This window comes from Cricetulus griseus, chromosome 3 (genome assembly GCF_003668045.3).
Source record: "Cricetulus griseus strain 17A/GY chromosome 3, alternate assembly CriGri-PICRH-1.0, whole genome shotgun sequence".
Taxonomy (NCBI): Eukaryota; Metazoa; Chordata; class Mammalia; order Rodentia; family Cricetidae; genus Cricetulus; species Cricetulus griseus.
Genome location: NC_048596.1, coordinates 148385914 through 148406850, shown reverse-complemented (window position 1 = coordinate 148406850; position 20937 = coordinate 148385914). Strand labels below are relative to the sequence as shown.

At 40.8% G+C, this 20937-nt stretch overlaps 1 protein-coding gene across 1 annotated transcript in view; it reads right to left on the bottom strand.

The window, feature by feature from the left end:
- Positions 1-20937, bottom strand: part of Ano5 (anoctamin 5) — a 65544-nt gene that overhangs the window by 32450 nt on the left and 12157 nt on the right. Inside the window, exons 5-8 of the mRNA XM_035441657.1 lie at positions 15908-15943; positions 13685-13798; positions 7880-7948; positions 5689-5973 (exon numbers count right to left, since the gene is read on the bottom strand). Of these exons, the coding sequence (XP_035297548.1) occupies positions 5689-5973; positions 7880-7948; positions 13685-13798; positions 15908-15943 (504 nt within the window). The remainder of the gene's footprint in view (positions 1-5688; positions 5974-7879; positions 7949-13684; positions 13799-15907; positions 15944-20937) is intronic.

Genomic DNA, 20937 nt, shown 5'->3' with positions numbered 1-20937 from the left:
GTTAGGAAAAAAATGCATGGGGGACCTTGCTGGATTCCATGGCAGGCAAGAGTGACCGAGGTGGAGGGACAAACACGCCAGGCACACAGAGCTTGAGTGAGTAGGGAAGGGAAGGGGGGAGGAAAAAAGAGGTAAAGAGACACAGAGACAGAGAGAGGACAGAAGAGAAGAGGGAGACAGGAAAAGTCCTGTCTGCTCCAGGGGAACAGCAGGAAAGAAAGAGGAAAGAGAGCTAGAAAGAAAGCATAAGTGGGCAAAGGTCTGTCTTTTAAAGGGGTCCTTTGCACCTGTGTGCAGACTATGCAATCATGGGCTGACCAGGATACTGCCTGAGTACATTCTGCCAGGTGACAGGGGCAGGCCAGCATAATGCCTCCTTACAGTTAGCCATCAAGTGCTTTCTTCTGAAGGGTGGAATGGCTCTGGTAACCATTTGCAAGACAAACAAGCAATGTGGGATGAGTATGTTGGCCTTTGTTACTAAAGGTTTCAACAATGTGAGAAATGGGAGCGTGAGCATAGGCCCCAAAACACTGAACTTTCTCTGATGACAAAAAAGGAATTAATTCTCACCCTCTTCTTTTCTGAGGGCATTCTTGACTTGTCCTTTGGGATAAAAAGAAGTCTGAACAAAAGCCTAAGTTAGCCTCTTGTCACTGTTAGAGACTGTAGTGTTCAATAGTTTTGGCCCTATTTCTTTTTATAAATTTATTTAACCTTTATTTTATGTGCATTGGGGTGAAGGTATCAGATCCTCTAGAACTAGAGTTACAGTCAGTTGTAAGCTGCCACATGGGTGCTGGGAATTGAACCTGGGTCCTCTGGAAGAACAGTCAGTACTCTTAACCACTGAGCCATCTCTCCAGCCCCAGCCCTATTTCTTTTAAGTGTGGGAAACTGGCAATGGACAAACTCGGGGAGCATGTCAAGGACTGAAGAGTACCATGGTAACCGAGTGAGATGGTACTTGGGAGCCAAGGTGGTGGTGAGGACAGGTATCTCTAAGGTCAGCTGAGGGAGAACGTGTCTATAGCAAGCATATCCCAGGAGAAACACAGGAGGACTGGTTGCAGGGGCTTCCTTAGCTGCCCTTTCTTTTGCAAATTACAGAAATTGTGAAGGTCAATTCTGTGAACATTGATACAAAACTAGACAAACCTGTCAGAACAGCAAGAGTCCATAGCAATCATGTTTTGAGTACCTGATATGCAGTATCAAGAAAGACTGACAGGTCATCACAGCTTACACAGAAAGTACTTCCACAGTGGCATCTGCCTCAGACTGATGCCATTTGAATAAGTATAGCAAATAATGATTACTTTTTTCAAATATGTAGTTGTCTTGATTCTCGTTCTCATCTTTATTTCAGTCTGACTAGGCCATGGTTTACTATGTTTGCTCTGCTAATGCATGTGTATATGTTCCTGATGTGTATGCACATGTATATGTATACACACATACTTTGGAGAAGTCTTTTTTTAGGTTGACAAACTATGCTTTAGTTAAATGTAAAGCTGCACTGCAAAGCAGAAAGTTGGCTGTTTTCTGTAGTTGCTGCAAATTGGTGGACCATACATCTGAGAAGAAATAGAGCTTTTTTTCTTTTACCAATGCCAAAAGTTAACTCCAGGTAGAAAGTAATCTTCAGCATAGAAAATAAAACAGTGCGAGCTTCTGGCAGTCACCACTATATGTCTCACTATGTAACATGCTGGGACTGTTGGCTGAGCTCAGACTCTTGGCTGACTCCTAGTGCCTAGATCCTGGATCACTGTCTCTCAGCGGTAGCCTTGTAAAACACTTTTGCTGCGTCAAAGGCTGAAGAATGGAGGTCATGCTAGCAGTATGAAAACAAGCAGTCTTAGGCTTCTCAGTCTGAGCTGCAGGGAGAACAACCAGACTTCCAGAGGCATTGTTCCTGAGGTAACAAAAGGAATCCTTTTCCTGTTCATTCTATCCGTGGGTTAACTTACGTAGCTTGAGGCAGCTGTGCTGCCCTGCCAATCTGGGCTTTGTTGTTCTGTTTACGGAGAACCAAGGGAAATTCCCTAGTACAGTTCTAAAATACACTAGGATTTTCAGAATGCCATGTGAACGTGTGTTTCATTTTAAAGTCATCAACTGAGCCCCTAGCAAAACAGTAATCCTGCCCTTTGATGCTCTGAAGCCAGCCTCTCCTACAGTGCAGTCCTAGAGAACAGGGTCCAATCCTGGAAGACATTGCTGGCTGGTTAGAGGTCTCCCCATGGCCTGGCAGCTTATTTCATTAGCTTGGCAACATGGAGCTCCCTCCCTCCAACAAAGCTTCCTGCTCTCTGCCTAGCCTTATCTGGAGAACATCCCTGGGCCTGGAGGACTGACCTTATCTAAAAGTTGTCTCTAAACCAGATGAAGAATTGTCTTTAGCTCAGTACATACAAGCTTACAGTCTTCTGCTAAGAAGACTCCTGCTAGGGGCTCTGCTATAGGACCCTGCTGCCGCCTACCAAGCCTTTTGATAGGACTGAATCACTTAATGCAAATTAGGGTTTGTTCCCAGGCTACCCAATCTTATGTTTTCCTTATACTCTGGAATAAAGTTGAGCTGATTTCACTGAAATCTGTCTCCTGGAGGGCTGTCTCTATTCATGCTCATGGTCTGCCAAAGCTTTCTGTCACCTAATCTGCTTCTTTCCCTTCTGGACCTGGTGGCCAAAAGGCTGAGGGGGAAAGAGGACCCCCGAAGTTTGATATAAAGCTACTCCATGTACACTGAGAGTCTGCTAAGAGCACAGCTACCTTCACCAGTTCCCTGGCCCAGATCTTGAGAGCATCAAGCTGTAGCTCCTCCCCCAGCACCTGCAGCTTCCTCTGTATGGGTGTACAGGAGACAGCTTCTCCAGCAAGCATCTTCACAGGTTTCAAGCTCTTCGGTAGCAGCTTCCTCACACTGCTGTGGACTAAATCCACATTAGGTTTTGATGTAAGGGAATGTTGGCTTAAAGGTTTGATCTATCTGACCCCAAAATGTTCAGCTACAAGGCTGAAAGACTGTCTTATTGTATGTCTGTCAACCATAATATATTTTTAAATCCCTTCAAGAACCACTGCTTGGCGTCCAAAATTTGACTGTCTGGCACAAGTGGCCTCGCTGCTGGCCATCCTCAGCATTCCACATACCTTTCTTATTAAGCTTTCTCACTTCTGGCTTTTGATTCAAATTGAGGGACTTTGACTTGATCACACAGAGGCCACTGTGACATTGTATGCCTGGACCAATTTCCATGGTGTTTTGTCTCAGGGAAGAGGGATCCTAGGGAGTGCCAGAGAGATGGGGGAAATGCTAGTTAAGGGAAGAGTCAAAATATATCCAGTATTCTCTACCTCTCCATCTTGTGTGTGTGTGTGTGTGTGTGTGTGTGTGTGTGTGTGTGTGTGTGTGAGAGAGAGAGAGAGAGAGAGAGAGAGAGAGAGAGAGAGAGAGTGTTTGTGATTATTATTTTTGTGGATTTATTTTGAGATGGGTCTCTGCTCAGGCTTGGCTAGAGCTCACTGTGTAGCCCAGGCTGGTCCCAAACTCATGATAAACTTCCTGCTTCAGCCTTGGAAGGGCTGGAATCCCAGGCATGGACCCCCAGGCCTAGCAAGTCCACTATACCACACAGGTCTACTTGTGATGCTCATGAAAGATTCTAACAGTCATATAGAAACACAAAGATTCAAAAGAGTTATGTACAGTTGGGAAAATGCTGTCTGTAGTGTTTCTCAGGGCAGGGTTCCACCAATATTTGGAAAACATGCTGTCTGTAAAGCACTGCCAAGGGGCACATGCATGTAACTATAGCAATGGAATGTAACCACCATAAATGATAGGAAGCTGATGCTCTTCTTTTAGTGTTTTCTGAGAGCCATCTCTGTCCTTATGACCAAGTTACACAAAATTTCCTATTTGTTTCTCTTTCCAAGCAGATGCATTAATCAGGCATTTAATTTAAAACTCATGTTAACTACGTTAGCTTTGCCACCCAAATATGTGCCTAAATCCACAGCTTCATTCATGTCAAAAGTTCTGTCCTTTTTCTGCTACAATGATGTGCACACACTTACATGTCATGGGTAAATCTATAGATGACTATGGTGTTTGGAGAGGTGCTTTCAAGTATGAGCATCTATCTTAGTAAGATGCTCCAGAAATTTATTCATCATGTCCAGACACTGAGTACAATAATGGGTGGGACAGGAAGAAAGGAACTCTTTCAACATCAGCTTTCTAAACAGGGAGCATGGTGCTTCTACATGACAGAAGGAGGGACGCCCATGCTTATCACTTAGAAAACCCACTGGCAAGGTTCACAAGTGACAACATGAAATGAAGGATGAAGGGAAGGAATAGCAGCAACCTTTCTATGTTGAACAACCTCCTGGTCCATCCTTTTGGAAGGTAGGATGAAGCCTAAATCCAGTGTTCTGTATGCAATAGGCTGGCACTCTGCCAATGAGTAGCAACCCCAGTTCTTCCCACCAAATATTAAAGGAACAAGTTACTGAAGAGATTTCAATTATAGCACATGACAGTAGCAGGATCTCTGCTTCCAGAGAAGTGATCTTATTCAGAAAATGGCAGCGTTATGGCTATACAACAGGTCTCTGATACAATAACAGGACTTCTTTATTCCCTGAAAGACGATGGTATGACTTGTTGGTCTCTATCTTTTAATCCCAGTGGGAAAAGTGAAATTTTTTCTCAATTCATATTCAATTCATATTGTACCAAAACTCTAGAAGCAACAATTTTTGATATCTCTGTGAATTTAAATAAAAGTATTTGTTTAACAGAATCAGGAAGAAAGTTGAATGAGCCATGTTTTCTATTTGCAAAGGGAGAATGTGTAGTCTCAAGGGGGAACAGGTCTGTAGTGGTTGGGAATCAGATGGTGAAATTAAAACACACATACACACACATACACACACACACACACACACACACACACACACACACACACGATACAAAGTGTAAGACCAAAATGTGACCAGATTTTTTTTTCGTCTGAAGTCAGATGACTAATGATAATGGCAGCTAATCATCACTGAACACTTGTTGTGTGTTAAAAAAAAATAGCTTTCTACAGCTGAATTCAATTAATTCTCAGGATAACACAAGAAATGTATGTGGTCTCAACCTAGCACAAGGAAACAGCAGTATGTGCAGCTTTCAATCAGCAATTTACAAGACCCAGTACTATAGAAGGAGAAGAAATATTGCTGACAGGGCTGAAGATAATTTTAATAGGAGAGAAAAATATCTGAGGCTCCTTGAAGCCTATCCATATATAAAGAAATTAAAATATTCAAACTGAATTATAGTGATCAATATTCTCTGACTTTAAACTTGTAAAACCCAATTTCAAGATCATGAAATCAATTAACAATGATGATATAAAACCCAAACCTCTGGCTGTCAGTAAGAGGCTATTCTGGGGTTACATAATGCCTCTTCCACTATTGTAGTCAATCAGTTTCGTGCTCTTAAATAGTATTTGAGAAATAGCAAGTTAAAGGTGTACCTAAGAGGCTTTCAGCCCTGCACAGTGCTATCAGATGGTTATATTATGCCTAGGAAAACCCTGCATTCTTAGCCTGCTCAAGCACAAAGCTCAGTGTCTTATACACCATGCTCGGAAAGGGGTCCCCGAGGCCTTCACTACTTACAATTCTGTTTCTTGTTGAGGATGGAAAGAAAGTGGCCTCGTCTTCAATGAGGAAGAGCTCCTGACGGGGTCTGCTGAACTGGGCAGTGAAATACTCAGGGTGAGGGTACTTCACAGTGGCTGGGAGCTTCACTGGCCCGAGCATGTAACTCAGGGGTAGGTAATTTGGCCTTGGGATGTCGCTCAACTTAATAGGCATCTTGATTCCCAGCACTTCAGCATAAGTGAGTAGGACCTCCCATGGGGCATGGATCTTCACAAAAAAGGTTTTTCCATCTTCAGAGTTCTGTATAAGAATTAGACAGAGTGAAAGAAAGTTAAAGATTAAAGAAAGCAAATTTCATAAATTCTCAATGATGAAAATAAGTTTCAATTTAATTTTTAAGCAAAAGTTTTAGGAAATGAGATTCCTCTAAGACATTTATGTATGTGTACTATGGTGGTTTGAAGGAGAATGGCCTTCATAGGCTTAATATAAGTGCTTTGTCCCTAGTTAGTGGAACCATTTGGGAAGGATTAGGAAGTGTGGCATTCCTGGAGGAGGAGTCTCCCTGGGGAAAAGCTTTAAAGTCAAAAGCATGCCTCAGGTCCAGTGTAGGAGGTCCTCTCTGCCTCCTACTTGTGGATCAAGTTGTAATCTGTTAGCTGTTCCTGGTTCCACAATGTGCTTCTCAATCACATATTCTAACCATTTGAAATCATTGGCCCCCAGGAAACTTTCTTTTATAAGTTCCTTTGACAATGGTATCTTATCACAGTAAAAGAAAAGAAACCAAGACATGTACCAACATATATACATTATATATATATATATATATATATTATATATATGTGTGTGTGTGTGTGTGTGTGTGTGTGTGTGTGTGTGTGCGTGTGTGTGTGTGTGTGTGTGTGTGTGTGTATGCATATCACAGGGATAGAGAGACACAGATAACGTGGAAACTGAGAAAGAATTTTGTTTAAATATACTTCAGTTATATGGCTATACTATCATGAACATGCTCAATGTCGACTAAAATATACTTCAGTATGACTAGTTCACTCAACACTAAATTGATTCACAGATACATATATATTTTTCTGGATACCATAATATTTTTTGAGCTCAGGATTTTGTTTAGATAATTATATGGGGTAACCAATATGTATTATATTATATTATATTATATTATATTATATTATATGCATGCTGTTAAATATTTCCTCTCTTCTTACACAGTAACTGCATAGAGCCACCTGAAGGTCCAGCACATAGGAAAATAAGTCACAGATTGTGTTCTATTACACGTGTTTATTGGTTCATTAAAAACTGATGAGGAATAATAATTAGAAAACAAAATCAAAGTTAGAGCATAACAGAAGAGTCACAAATAGAATGTGATCTTATATAGGGCTTTAAACACAACTTGAAAGATAATTGCTGAAAAACAGTAAATGAACATGAATGGGGTTAAAGAATAAAATAATGTAACCTATTCATGAACAGAGCACCAAGGGTTAAATAGTGGGCTATCCTGCAGTACAGCCAGGTTTGGTGTAAAATGTGACAGGCTGCTTCAAGGTAAAACAGCTATGTAAACACAGTGTTTCACCTTTCTGTACCCTGAGGAGAAAGTATGTGTGTTCACGTGTGTGTGTGTGTGTGTGTGTGTGTGTGTGTGTGTGTGTGTGTGTGTATCATGTTGCATATGTAGTGCATGGGTGTGGGTGGCTGAAGTCAATCTTCGGTGTAGTTCCTTAGGAGCCATTCACCTTGTTTGTTTGTGTGCTTTGAGACAGGGTATTTCACTGGGACCTGGGGCTCACCAATGAGGATAGACTGGAGATGGACAGTATGTCTCAGGGACCCACTTGTCTCCTGTTGTTGGCATTATAAATACATATTACCACGTCTAAATTTTTCAATGCCTTCTGGGTAAAGCATGGGTGTTCATGCTTGTACGGCAAGCACTTTACAGCCTGGTCATTCTCCCACTTCCCATGCTCCTACACATTTGAAAGATGTTTCACTGACACTTCACCACATTGACTACTGATTTGTGACAATGCAGGTCTTCTTGTCTCCATGTACATTTCTGTAGCCAAAAGATTTGTGTATTGCTCCAAACCCAACATCTATCCAGCTAAATACATGAATAGGAGAAAAGCCCACTTAAAATAAGATCCTTGCATAATTTATTAAATACAGTTACCGATTTGTCTTCGATTTCCAACTCCAGACCTGTTTTTCTGAGATTTTGTTCAAACTCACGTCTTCTTTCCTATGGCAAAAGCAAATGAAAAGGGTGATGCAGGTACTCTGTACTAGTGGTCAGTGCCAAACTGACCCTCCATGGTAGCTGGCAATGCCAGGCCAAACCTTTGTATTTGTTAGTGCTGCTAGGGTGACTATCTGTGTTAGGCCATAACTCCATGTTATCTGGCATTCCTGGTTAACATTGGTGATGGCTTATTTAGGGTTAGGCAGACTCAAGGCTGTGCTTCCAAAGGGTTCTAGCACCTTCTATGACTGTATATAAAAATACCTTACAAAACATCTCTACCTTCAGGCGATGGTCTGTATAACATAATTGACAAAACTCTGGAAATACAAAACAGGATCAATCTCTAATATTTATAGGCTCTATTTGAAGATAAGCACAAAATTTCGCTGAGTGATTTGAAAGTACGAGAATCCTTTGGGGACAGAGACACATAGGCTCCTAGGTGGTAAAGACTCAACATTATTACAAAGACCAGAGATCCTCACATAAATTATTCAATGCCACTTAAGGCTATAATCACATCATGGGTTTTGCTCTTGAACAGCAAGAGGGCTTTCACATAGAGAAAGCAAATTAAAATTCACTATAGTTCATGGCTTGCAAGTAATAATTACTGTAAGATTTAGACAAAGCATTGACAAGTAAATCTTCTTCCAGCCTTCATTGTGATTGAAATATGAACATTTTCAGAAAGACTGAAATCTGAAAGGCTTCACTAGGATGTTCTGAGTATTTGTGCCCAATAGGTTCCTGTAGTGGTCTTTCTGGTGAACCTGTAACAGTGGCCACACCACTTTGGGCATGGCTTCAGGCAGACAGACACAGAAAGTGGGAAGCTTGAGGCATGACTTCTTTTTGCACAGTCCTTTCTCTTGGGTCAGCTGATCCATTAGAAAGGGCAGAGAGGTGTTCCCGTGGTTTTTTACATTTATCTGTGTAAGTGTTCCCCAATAAACACCCATTTATCATTTATCTTGGGTCTAGTGAAATCTTTACACCCACGCCTTCAAGTTCTGTCAGACTTTATAAGGAATCACTTTAGTATGTCCTTCCACTTCCAATGCTAATATTGAAGGGGCCTATGTAGAAATTCCTTCCTCCTCAGCTATCTTTACTTAAATACATTTCTATAATATAAAAAATAAAAAACCCAGCAGGAATAATTTAAAATGCTGTATCCAGCACCAACAGAGTGACTGAATCTTCAGTTGCAAAGACATGGGCTTTTGTAACTTACAGCATCACCTATCCTCAGAGTTCAACAGAACTTAGGGCAAAACTAAGAGCGAATGCCAGGACATTAAGCATTATTTTAAACATTCATGCTTTGTAATTAATGTTCCAGATTTGTCAAAAGATTTTATTTATTTTTACATATATGAGTGTCTTGCCTAGCTGTATGTCTGTGCACCACATGTGTGAAGTGCCTGCAGAGGACAGAGAGGCCATTTGAGCTCCTGGAACTGAAGATACAGATAGCACCAAGTCTCCACGAATGTGCTGGAAACCACACTAGAGGTTTCTGCAATAACAGTCAAGGCTCTTAACTACTGAGTCACCTCTCCACCCACCTTTTTAAAAAATACTTGTATAAAACTCAGGGGGTTCAATAACTCTCTAGTTCAGTAATTTCAACCTATTGATCCAAATCACCTTACTTTGCACCAAGATATGTAAGAACAAAAGAACATAATTGAACCTGAACCCTTTGATACTAGGAATAATCTTATTCATGCATAAATGATGAAAACAATGTTATGTCCCTGTATCTCATCAATCAATGCATTTATGATATGCATGCTTATGTTAAAATTTTTCTTGTCATATTTTGTAATATATCAGTGATGTTTTATCAGTTATGAACTCATGTAATTATAAATTTTACATAGCCATAAAATTAATCAATACCAAAAGAAAAAATAAGGCTTAGAATGTTATAATTAAAGATAAAAATATTTCAATCTGTTTATGTTTATTGTTGCAAAGCTATGATTTAATGAGTAGTAGAAGATGCACAAGGGTAGCCATTCACATGAGCAAGAAAATGTATGGAAAAATAGGATAGAAACTTTAGGTGAGGAAAGTTTTAGCTGTGAGAGGGGTTTTTCATATATATCTTAAACAACAACAAAAAAGCAGTGAATGATAACATGTGTAGAATTTTCATGTAATTCACTTTCTATAGCTATGCGCTGGGAGGTAATTTATAACATACAAATTATATCTTTTTAAAACTATGTTGTATATTTGTGCGTGTGTGTGTGTGTGTGTGTACATGTGAGTGCAGTGGCTATAGAGGCCTGAAGAGGCCACTGATATCCTAGACCTGGAGTGACAGGCAGTTGTGAGCTGACCCACATGTGTGCTGAGAACTGAACTCAGGTCCTCTGCAAGGGCCATATATTGTCTTACCTACTGATCTTACTCTATCCTCTTTTGTAATTGTTAAACAGATGGAGTATATTTGGAGATGGGTCAGGCTTTGGGGAGCATGTTAGGAGTGGAACCTTTTAGTTTTAGACATTGGTGAAACCCACATAGAGATGTGGATGCACACTGAGTTATGTTCTGTTGTAGAGAATTATGGACTAGAAATGAAGGTTCTAGATTTACAACCATGAGACAAAATGATACCATCAAAGAAGTCAACCCAACTTGAGAAAAAAATGAGGATTGAGAACCATGCCCTTTGTCAATGTCATTGCAAGGGGAAAGGAGAAAGACAATTGACAAGGAGAAGCAAGCAAAGGGGTAGAATGTTCCAGAGGATGTAGAACCCCCCAAAATGAAGAGAAGACACATACAAGGAAGGGACTCACTTCACCAAATATTGACTATTTGTGGTGGCTACTCTTGGTTGCCATCTTGACTACATCTGGAAAGAAGTGCAATTCAGAAATGGTTGGCACACCTACAGAGATTTTTTGACTGGTTTTAAGCTAGAATCCACTTTTGAGGTAGGAAGACACACATCTTTGATCCATATCTTGAAGCAGGAAGATACAACTCTTTAGTTTGGATCTTGAGGTGGGAAGTCACACCTTTAATCTGGGCCACACCTTCTGCTGGAAGCCTATATAAGAACATGGAAGAAGGAAGCTTTTGCTCTCTGCTTGCTTACTCTCACCTTGTTAGCAAGTCCATTCCTTCACCAACATTAGAGCCTATTATTTTGAAATTCCAGTGTCCACTGAAGACCAGCTGAGAGATCCAGCCTTGCGGACTGCAACTTCTGGATTTTGAACTCTCCATTCATAGCCACATAACCAACCAATGTTGTATTTGTTGGACCATTGCTCTAAGTGATACTAAGAAATCTCCTTCATATTTATATATATAAAGAGAGAGTCATTCTATGAGTTCTGCTACTCTAGAAAACCTTGACTAATACACTAGTTAAGCAAGATCAGAGCTGAGATTTGGCTATTGCTTTCTATATGGAGATTGGCATTGAGGTTGGGATTCATGACCTTTGCAAGTAGTACACAGAGGGTTTTATTTAAGGTGGTTTTTTGAAAATAAGTATAATGTAGGAGGAAGGGACATAAAGACATGTATAGCAGCATGATTACAACTGTTGACTATCAGACTTGAGCTGGATGAAGAGGAGTAAAGAGCAGTTACTCGGAAGATGCCTGCAGAACCTCATTTGCTGCAGGTCTCTCACATCAGCTAAAGTATGCAGTCAGCCTGGGTATTCAATAGATGTGGTGCTTTGAATAAGATAGACTCACATATCTGAATGCTTAGTCATCAGAAAGTAGAACTACTTAGAATTAGGAGGCCTTGTTGGAGGAGGTGTGTCACTGCAGGTGGCCTTTGAAGTTTCAAGAGCCCAAGCTAGGCCCAGTTGCTCTCTCTCTTCCTGCTACTTTCTCTAGCTTGCATGCTACCATGATGACAATGAACTAAACCTCTGAAACTATAAGCCAGCCCCAGTTAAATGCCTTCCTTTGTAAAAGATGCTGTGGTCATGGTGTCTCTGCACAGCAATAGAACACTGACTATGACAACAGATGATTGCGTGGACATGGAAAAGTGTTATATGCATAATGGAAAAGAATGAAATTATAGCATTTGCATGAATATATTTGAAACTGGAGATCATCATGTTAAGGGAAGAGAGCTGGACTATCCAAACAAGTACTGCCTGTGGAGGGGTGTGAAAATAAAAGGGAGGGACATTATAGGTGTGGAAGAGGAACAGAGAAAGAAACAGATTGGGTGGACATGAACAAAGCATGTTATATGCATGTATGAGAATGTCACATCTTCCATAATCAATATATGCTAATGAAAGTTTAGGAAGGAAAGAGGGAAATAAGGGAGAGATGGAGAGAGGATGGCTGGTCTGTGTATGATAAAAATAGTGTATGGGCAAGCACTATTTGAGAGGTCAATTAAACAGACCAGTGGAATGAACTTACAGAGTTAAAATCACTTGCTGTGATATAATTAGGAGAATGGGTGGTTAAGTAAAAGCTAAGAGCATTGATAAAGGGCATCAAAGAACAGAAATGCCAAATGCCAAAATAAACACTTATGCATGTGCTGTGTTCATGGGTTACCAGAAAGGAGTGGTGGAGGAGAGAGTGACAGTGAGGCCAAGAAAACAGTGGCAGAAATAACAGGAAGGCTTGGGAGTGGTTAAATAACAATGAACTCAATTTGATATGATTCAAAACTCAGGAACTTTAGGAAGAAAAGAGGGAGAATAAAGTCAACAAGTTACTCAGCCTGTACTGTCCCTATTGAAAAGGAAGGTGGTTATGAGTTGCAAAACTCCTCAAGGAAGGTGTGAAGGGATCATCCATAGAAATATACAAAGACACAAAGATAGCCACTGTCTATGAGGCCATTAATGGATGGTTTCTGGAACAATGTAGAGAGATATAAAGCCAAGAAAGTTCAGGTTTTGAAGTTAACACTCAGTTTCCAAGTTATTATCTGTGCAACATTTCAGCATATAAATAAATGCCTGCATATATATGTACATACATATAAATCCCTGCACATGTACAGCAAGTCTCTTAGTCATCATTTCAAATACTGAGCACTCATCCTACTTTACCTAGGGATGGAACGAGGAACAAGAAAACAAGATTGGCCTGGTGAACCAACCTTGTGGTCTTAGAGGCAGTAAAGCAAAAAGAATAAATAAACTCAGAAAGTAATTAGTGGTAGAGTCAGGATTAGAGATCACCACAAAAGCTATTGTTTTATTAGACTTTGAAGATGAAAACTACATATTAAAAGCAGACACTACGTCAGTGATTCTTCTCCTGTGACCTATGACCTCTTGGGGGTCCCATATCAGATAATCATGCATATCAGATATTTACATTAGGATTTGTAACAGTAGCAAAATCACAGTGATAAAGCAGCAACGTAACAATTTTATGGTGGGGGGTCACCACAACATGAGGCACTATATTAAAGGATCTCAGCATTAGGAAGGTTGAGAATCACTGCCCTAGATTCAGAGATAAATCCTCTATTTGTGGGGTCACACTATCTAAAGCAGGGTGTATAAAATAGATATCAGTAACATAGAAAGAGAAGGAGGAGAAGGGAGGAAGAGAGAAGAAGACGACGGGAGGAGAAAGAAGTTGCTGCTGTCATCATCTCCAAAACATTCAGGAAATGAATGTTTACTGACAGGCTGCACACTCAGTCAGTTCTGCCTATAGAATATTCATCTTTATTCCCCACCTCTCCCACATATGCACTTACTGCCTTTAGTTCTGAGTCTTTTTTCGTATCTTCCACATAGGAAAGGACAAAGTCGATCTGCCTAGTTCCATCTCGGAAGAAGATCGAATCTTTGCTTTGTTCACTTCTCTGGAACTGTAGAAGACGTAAGTGACATGATTTTACATTATTCTTTATTCTCAGAAGGCAAAAACATGAAGGGAAGTAGCTGCAATTTGACCACCACTTCAGTTTTTTCCATACTTAACACAGTAAGTCAAGATAAAACATAACAGAAATTAGATCCCTTTTATAATATAAAATTCCACAGAGAGGATTAAATGATATATACCCAGGAAAGACTGAAACATATTCATCACATGCTTAGACACCACATGCTTTCACAAAAATGCTGCAATTAGGCCAAAATGTAAGATGAATGTACTTATACACTGACAGTAAAATGTATGCTCAGACAGAAATGTGTGGTTTTAATTAAACATACCAATTAGTCCAGAGCATAAGCAAAAATCATGGTGCAGTTAAGAATCAGAAGCAGGTAGCTGGCCAGTGGCCTCACCATGGCTAAGTCCTACGAATGTCTGTCATCAGTGTCTCAGGTGAGCCACAATCCATATTTTCTTTATGGTTTTATGAATTTTCTCAATTTAATAATCAGAATTACACATTCACATTTTACATGACATCCAGCTCATAAATTCCTTCCCTTTTGTGATAGCAAAACAAAACAAAAAACAATACTGAGTATTTCAGGGGGGAAAGAGATTTGCATTCCTCGACATTCATATGAAAAGTGTAACACTTTATACTTTGGAGTGATAGGCCCTTGTGAGAGGCTCAGCATTATGCAGTGCCTGGTGGGAAGTCTCCCAGCTGCTTCCTGGAATTTGTGGATGGGTGCTGGATCTCTTGATTTTTCTCAGCAGGTACACCTGCTAGCTCCTGAGCATCTTCTGCAGGGCCTGTGCTGCTTTGCACTTGTCAGCCCAGCTGAGAGTCCCCATAACAGGGATAAGTGGTGCTTAGCCACAAACAGGACAGAAACCTTATGCGTGATTTGTGGTCTGTGAACACAGTAGTTCCTTTTACCTATGGGTTCCTGGTGGCTGTGGTGGAGGAGGAACAAGCTCTCAAGGGATATGATGGTAAGACTGGGGAAATGAATAAGCAAACAAAAATATCTAGGGATAATAGACTAAGTATCAGAATACTGTAATTCAAATGATAGGCTTGATTTATCTGCCTGTCTCTAAAAAATGACCCACAGCCTCTCCCCTTCTATAAAGGAAAGTAAAATCCTGAGGAAAATTGAGCTCCTGTATGTTGGCGATAACTCCGTTTTTTAAAAAAGGAAAAGCTAAATAAAACACTCACTCACACCATTTTTACTTCATTATAAAATGAACATATTTCATAAAATTCACCAAAATTTATGGAAGCAACTGACAAGAGAAATATAATTAGTCTACATATAATCAAAGGACAAAGTCAGAAAACAAAATAACATCCATGCTTTTCCAGGTATGTGATAACAATATTTTGCATGGTAGAACCTTTAAAAAATCATTAATGTTTTTAGGAGAATTCATATTGTTTAGAAAAGTTAACCTTAGGATCCCCTTAGGACTGGAATTACAGATGAGTGTGAGTCACCATGTGTTGCTGAGGTTCAAACCCAGGAACTCTGAAAGAGCAGCCAGTTCTAGTAAACACTGAGTCATCTCTCCAGTCCCAAGTCTTCAGATTCTTAACAAGAATTGATTAGAGCTAAATGGAGCAGAAAAAAATCCATTCATTTTGTTACAGACAGCTAGATGCTATTAAAATAATCATGCTTTTATTTTTATGAAAACATGACATAAAACACATTTTAGCATATATATGATATATAAAATATATATATTTGTTTGTGTATATATCTGTCCTTAGAGATGCCCAGTTACTTCAAAGCAATACCCGGGTAGAACTTAGCTTACTATGATTTATATTCCTGATGGTTCTTGAGCCTCTGAACCTATTTACACTGTCTGTGTGTAAATGTGTTGTATGTATGCTTTTAGGACATAGGCTCATCCAGTGGAAAAGATTGAGAATAACCATGGTTAAATGCCACTGGGAACTGGGAATGTGTGATCAAACCCCCAGTGTGTATGTCATCCATGGAGTTGAATTCAGAATTCAGAAAGCACTAGGCTGTTACTACAGACACTCAGGCACAGACATCAGCAGCCAGCGCTATTTTACCATAAGACGCCTCCGCAGGAACAAATTGAATCGATTCTCAGGCTGTAAGGCAACCAATGGAGAGTGAGCACAAATCATCTGGGGTTCAAGATTCCAAAACACAGGGACACATGAATAAAACTTCTCTTTGGTGGCTGGCTATGGAGAGATATTCCAGCCTCAGTGCAAGGCTGTTGTTCCCTCAGAGAAGGGGTTTGCTTCCTCCAAGTACAACCACTACCTACCCAGAAAGTTTATCATGGCTTCACAGTATGGATGTCATGCTAGAGCAGCTGATAGTACTGAGATGGCTCTGACTTAGCAAGATTTGCTCTGCCTCAACACTGGCATTGCTAACTACAACAAGCCCCACCATTAATTATCCCAAACCAACATGACACTAAAACAGCCCGAATGCCTGATATCTGGACAAGCTTGTGCTTGAAGGAACCGGCTTCCCTTTTGGCAGCCATAATGGTTGAACATGTGCTTCTATGACCTTGTCCTAGAAACCAGAAAGTCAGATGCCTGTCTTGTGACAAGGAACCAATCAGAAGTTAGCTGGTGGTGCTATGCTTTATGGCTCTGGGTGTGCTTTACGGACAAGCGCACAGCAATGACGTAGAGAGCATAGCAACCACCCTGGGAGGGCCTATGAGCCATAACAACTAGTTGACCAATCAACACAGGGCAAGCCCTCCAAGCCTGGAAGCACACCAATCCTGAGCCTGTGCGTACCCCTAGACACTCCCCTTACGCTGCCCTATAAGATCTTTGGGGAGACCTTAGGAGCCGTCTTTTTCTAGCTGTCTGCCATGGCGGGTGGGTGAAAGACCCGAGCTAACATGGGGTTAGTTCGTTAAATTACAATAAAGCCTCGTGCAGTTTGCAGCAAGCTCTCGAATCCGCCTGGTGATTGGGGTGACCGCGAACCTGGCCTGAGACCCCGGATACTTGAGTTTTCGGGGGTCTAACATTTTGGGGGCTCGTCCGCGATTTGCGACCACCCTTCACCTGAGTGGATTCGATCTTGGAGGTAAGATGATTCGAGCTCGAAACTTATATATGTTCAATGTTCTATGTTTCTTGTTTTGTCTCTTGCTGTTTTGTTTGGTGCCATGATTTGTATTTGATCTGCGCAGAATTTGTATTTGTAATTCGGACTTCTGGGGATGACCCTAAAGTCCTGCCCTGGATGAAAGTCCGAGGGTTGCTTGATTTGATCTGCGCAGAATTTGTAATTTGTATTTGATCTGCGCAGAATTTGTAATTGAACCATAGGGTAAGCAGACTTGCGAGAACCTTGGTTCCACCCTGGATGAAAGTCCAAGGTTTGGTTGTAATTTTGGTTTGGGGCACCATTTCTTTGCCGCGGTTTGTCCTGTCTAATGTTTGTGCTGTCTAATGTGCTGTCATTTGTGTTATGTGTTTCTTAAGCATCTCTTTCTGTCCCACATTGCCCATGCACGTGGCATGCATGGGTCAGGGGTCTTTTCTTGTTGCCCTAAGCACATGGCACGGGAAAGGAGTTCTGCCATGTGTCACGGGTTAGAATGTGTTATGTTGGAGTCCCCCGAGGCTGCTTTTCTGAACTCGAACCACTGCTGCAGCCCTTACAGCTGAGCCTGGCCCATGTAGGTGAGTCTTTCCCTATCCCCACTTGCCGGTCCCATGGGTCCCTGCCATTTGCCTAGCTGCCCGGCATTCTTTGTGCTCTACACACATGGTATGCAGGGGGGCCGCAGGAGTCTTTTTCCCACCCCTGTATTGGCCTAGGGTCTGGGGTTACCAGCAGCACCCCTACCCCAGGTCTCTCTGCCTTGAGCCACATGGAGCTAGAGCGTATGAACTTATCTGGCCTGATCCGGACATCTAAATGGCCTTAAAGTTATTAAGAACTATAAAAGGGACTTTGACAAAATTTTTATGTTAACTAAAAAATAAAAAAAAATGTAAAAAACTTAAATAATAAAAAAAATTGTCTAAAAATGTCTAAGAAAGTCAAAAAAATAAAATAAAAGGTTAAAGAGAGTTAAAACAAATGGTAAAAGTTATAGAGGGTTAAAGCAAGTTGTTAGAGGTCAGAGAAAAAGATTGTTACAGAAAGTTATAGAGGGTTAAAGTAAGTTGTAAAAGGTCAAAGGAAAGTTGTCGAAGGTCAGAGAAAAGGTTGTTACAAGCCAAAAAAAAAAAATGTAAACTGTGCTATGGTTTCTCATGTCTACAAACAGTAAATTTTAAAAATGGTAATATAAGTTAAAATTTTAACCATATTAAGCTGATTTTGTTTTTAAAAAAGTCCTGTTTATTTCTCAAGTAAATTATGTATACTTGTTTTAAAATTGTTCTATTTCCTGGTATAAGCTTAAGCATGTTAAGCAAAGCAAGTTACGGCCATTTTGTAACTGGTCACATGACTTGACTGGTCGCCATTTTGCTAAAGTTAAAAAAAAAAAAAATACTTAAACCGCCATCTTGACTAAAGATGACCACATGGAAATTAGAGGTACCATCTTAGAAACAAGTTTTCAGTTAAGATTTAAAATGTTAATGCTTCTATATATTACAGAAAGACCTTAAGGGAATTTAAATTTCTTTTTAAAACCAGTTTTCAAATGTTTGTTTTTATTAAAGTTTGTACTTAAAGAGCTTCAATTTAGAATTATTCTTAAGCAAAGCCTGACAATGTAAAGTTCTTGTTTTATAAAAGATGCTAATCTGTTACAGTTTGTGTTTTCAGAAGTTAAGTTTAGGGTGTTGGTAGCACACACCTTTAAGCTCAGGATGTAGGTGGCACACGCCTTTAATCCCACCACTCGGGAGTAAGAGGCAAATGGATCTTTATGAGTTCAAGGCCTGCCTGGTCCGGCAGATCGAATTCCAGGACAGGCTCCAAAGTCACAGAAAAACCCTGCCTCAGAAAGAAGTTAAGCTACTGTTTAAGGAATATAAGGTAGCTCTATGCAGTTTTAAGTTCAGCTGTGCTGTTTCAAACATTTTACTAAGTTAAAACCAGTTACAGTCAGACTAAAAATCATTTACAGAAATAAGACCTTACCTAGCCACCTGTGTGCTTCTTGTGTGCTTAAGGAAAGCAACTAAAACAGACCTCTAATGCTTCAGAGATCTTCAGAATATGGCATTTAAATTGTTATCTTTAAAGTTTAAAATGTCAGACAGACTGCCAGATCCTGACAGTGACCCAAAGTCTCCAAAGAAGATTACGAGGCACCTCAGTTCCTGCACCTGGACCAGTGAGCGAGATGCTCAGATGTGATACCTGCCGCCTGCCAGAACCTAGCCGAGACTGTGGACAAAGCTGCTGGACACTGGAAAATTGATTGCACCCCTTTGCCTAGACAAAACAAGGTCAGTCTTTTCCATGTCCCTCTTCCACAGAGAGGAAAAAACTCTCACAGTATAGGCCTGGCGAGGATTGCTGGTCTTTGAGACACCTGCCTCCAGCGGTAATGGAGAAACTTGGGTTTGGCTAACTGTATATAGACTGGCTTCTGTCACTTTTTAGTAGATTCGGACAAAATATACCCTTCTCAGATCTCTGAAATATTACTGGTTGTCAGCTTGACAGCATCAGGCAGTCAGGTCCACTATAGACTAGTCAGTATGTTAGCTAATAAAATAGTAACTATCTACTGTTCAGGCACGAGCTCAAAGTTTTTAAGTTTATTTTGGTTGTCATCTAAGTACAAACTTAAAGGGCTTTTCATCAGGCCAAAGGCACCTCTGTCCAATCCATACCTGGCTCTCTGGACAGAAGAAAAATGTACATGCTTATAGCCCAAATCTGCAGTTTTTGCTAGGACTCAAAGTTATAAATATGTTCTTGCTGTTTAAACAGATATCTGCTTTTTCTACACTGTGGGCTTCAGTAAATAAGTTTTAACCTCTGTTCCTAGTTTAAACATGTCTTAAACAGGTTTCTGCTTCTGGCAGACATCTGAATATCAGTTGCTGACTACAGACTGTTCTAAGACTGCGAGCCCTGGACTTGCTGTGAATGTGAGCCAGTTCAGCTGATATGGACACCCCCTGGGTAGCAGCAACAGTGTCTGCTACCCAGAAGCCCCTGATGAATTCCCCATTGCCTAAATCCCTTTTTGCTTTTGACTAGCATTTCAACCTTCTGGGGTCCCTAACTTCGTCCCAAAGTCAGCAGGAAGCAGTTTAGAAAAGAATTTCGGCGTCCATTTTCCCTGGTTAAAATGCTAAGTCAAAAGGAACTCCCTTACATGGGGATGCCAATATCTATCACTCCCTGATGGGGATGCTAGAGAGACAGCAATTCCATGATTGGAATTTCCAGAAAAGAAAATGGGGGAATGAAGGAACCGGCTTCCCTTTTGGCAGCCATAATGGTTGAACATGTGCTTCTATGACCTTGTCCTAGAAACCAGAAAGTCAGATGCCTGTCTTGTGACAAGGAACCAATCAGAAGTTAGCTGGTGGTGCTATGCTTTATGGCTCTGGGTGTGCTTTACGGACAAGCGCACAGCAATGACGTAGAGAGCATAGCAACCACCCTGGGAGGGCCTATGAGCCATAACAACCAGTTGACCAATCAACACAGGGCAAGCCCTCCAAGCCTGGAGGCACACCAATCATGAGCCTGTGCGTAAGCCTGTGCGTACCCCTAGACACTCCCCTTACGCTGCCCTATAAGATCTTTGGGGAGACCTTAGGAGCCGTCTTTTTCTAGCCGTCTGCCATGGCGGGTGGGTGAAAGACCCGAGCTAACATGGGGTTAGTTCGTTAAATTACAATAAAGCCTCGTGCAGTTTGCAGCAAGCTCTCGAATCCGCCTGGTGATTGGGGTGACCGCGAACCTGGCCTGAGACCCCGGATACTTGAGTTTTCGGGGGTCTAACAGTGCTGAATACTAAATCCTCAGTACTATGAAATGAAAACTTGAAAAGAAAATCAAATGCATAGCATCCAAAGGCCCACGTTGCTCATATTTGATAAAAAGGAAAGGGCAAACAATCATATAAATTAATTATCATTAAAGGAACTCAGTAATTTGCAGGGAGTTT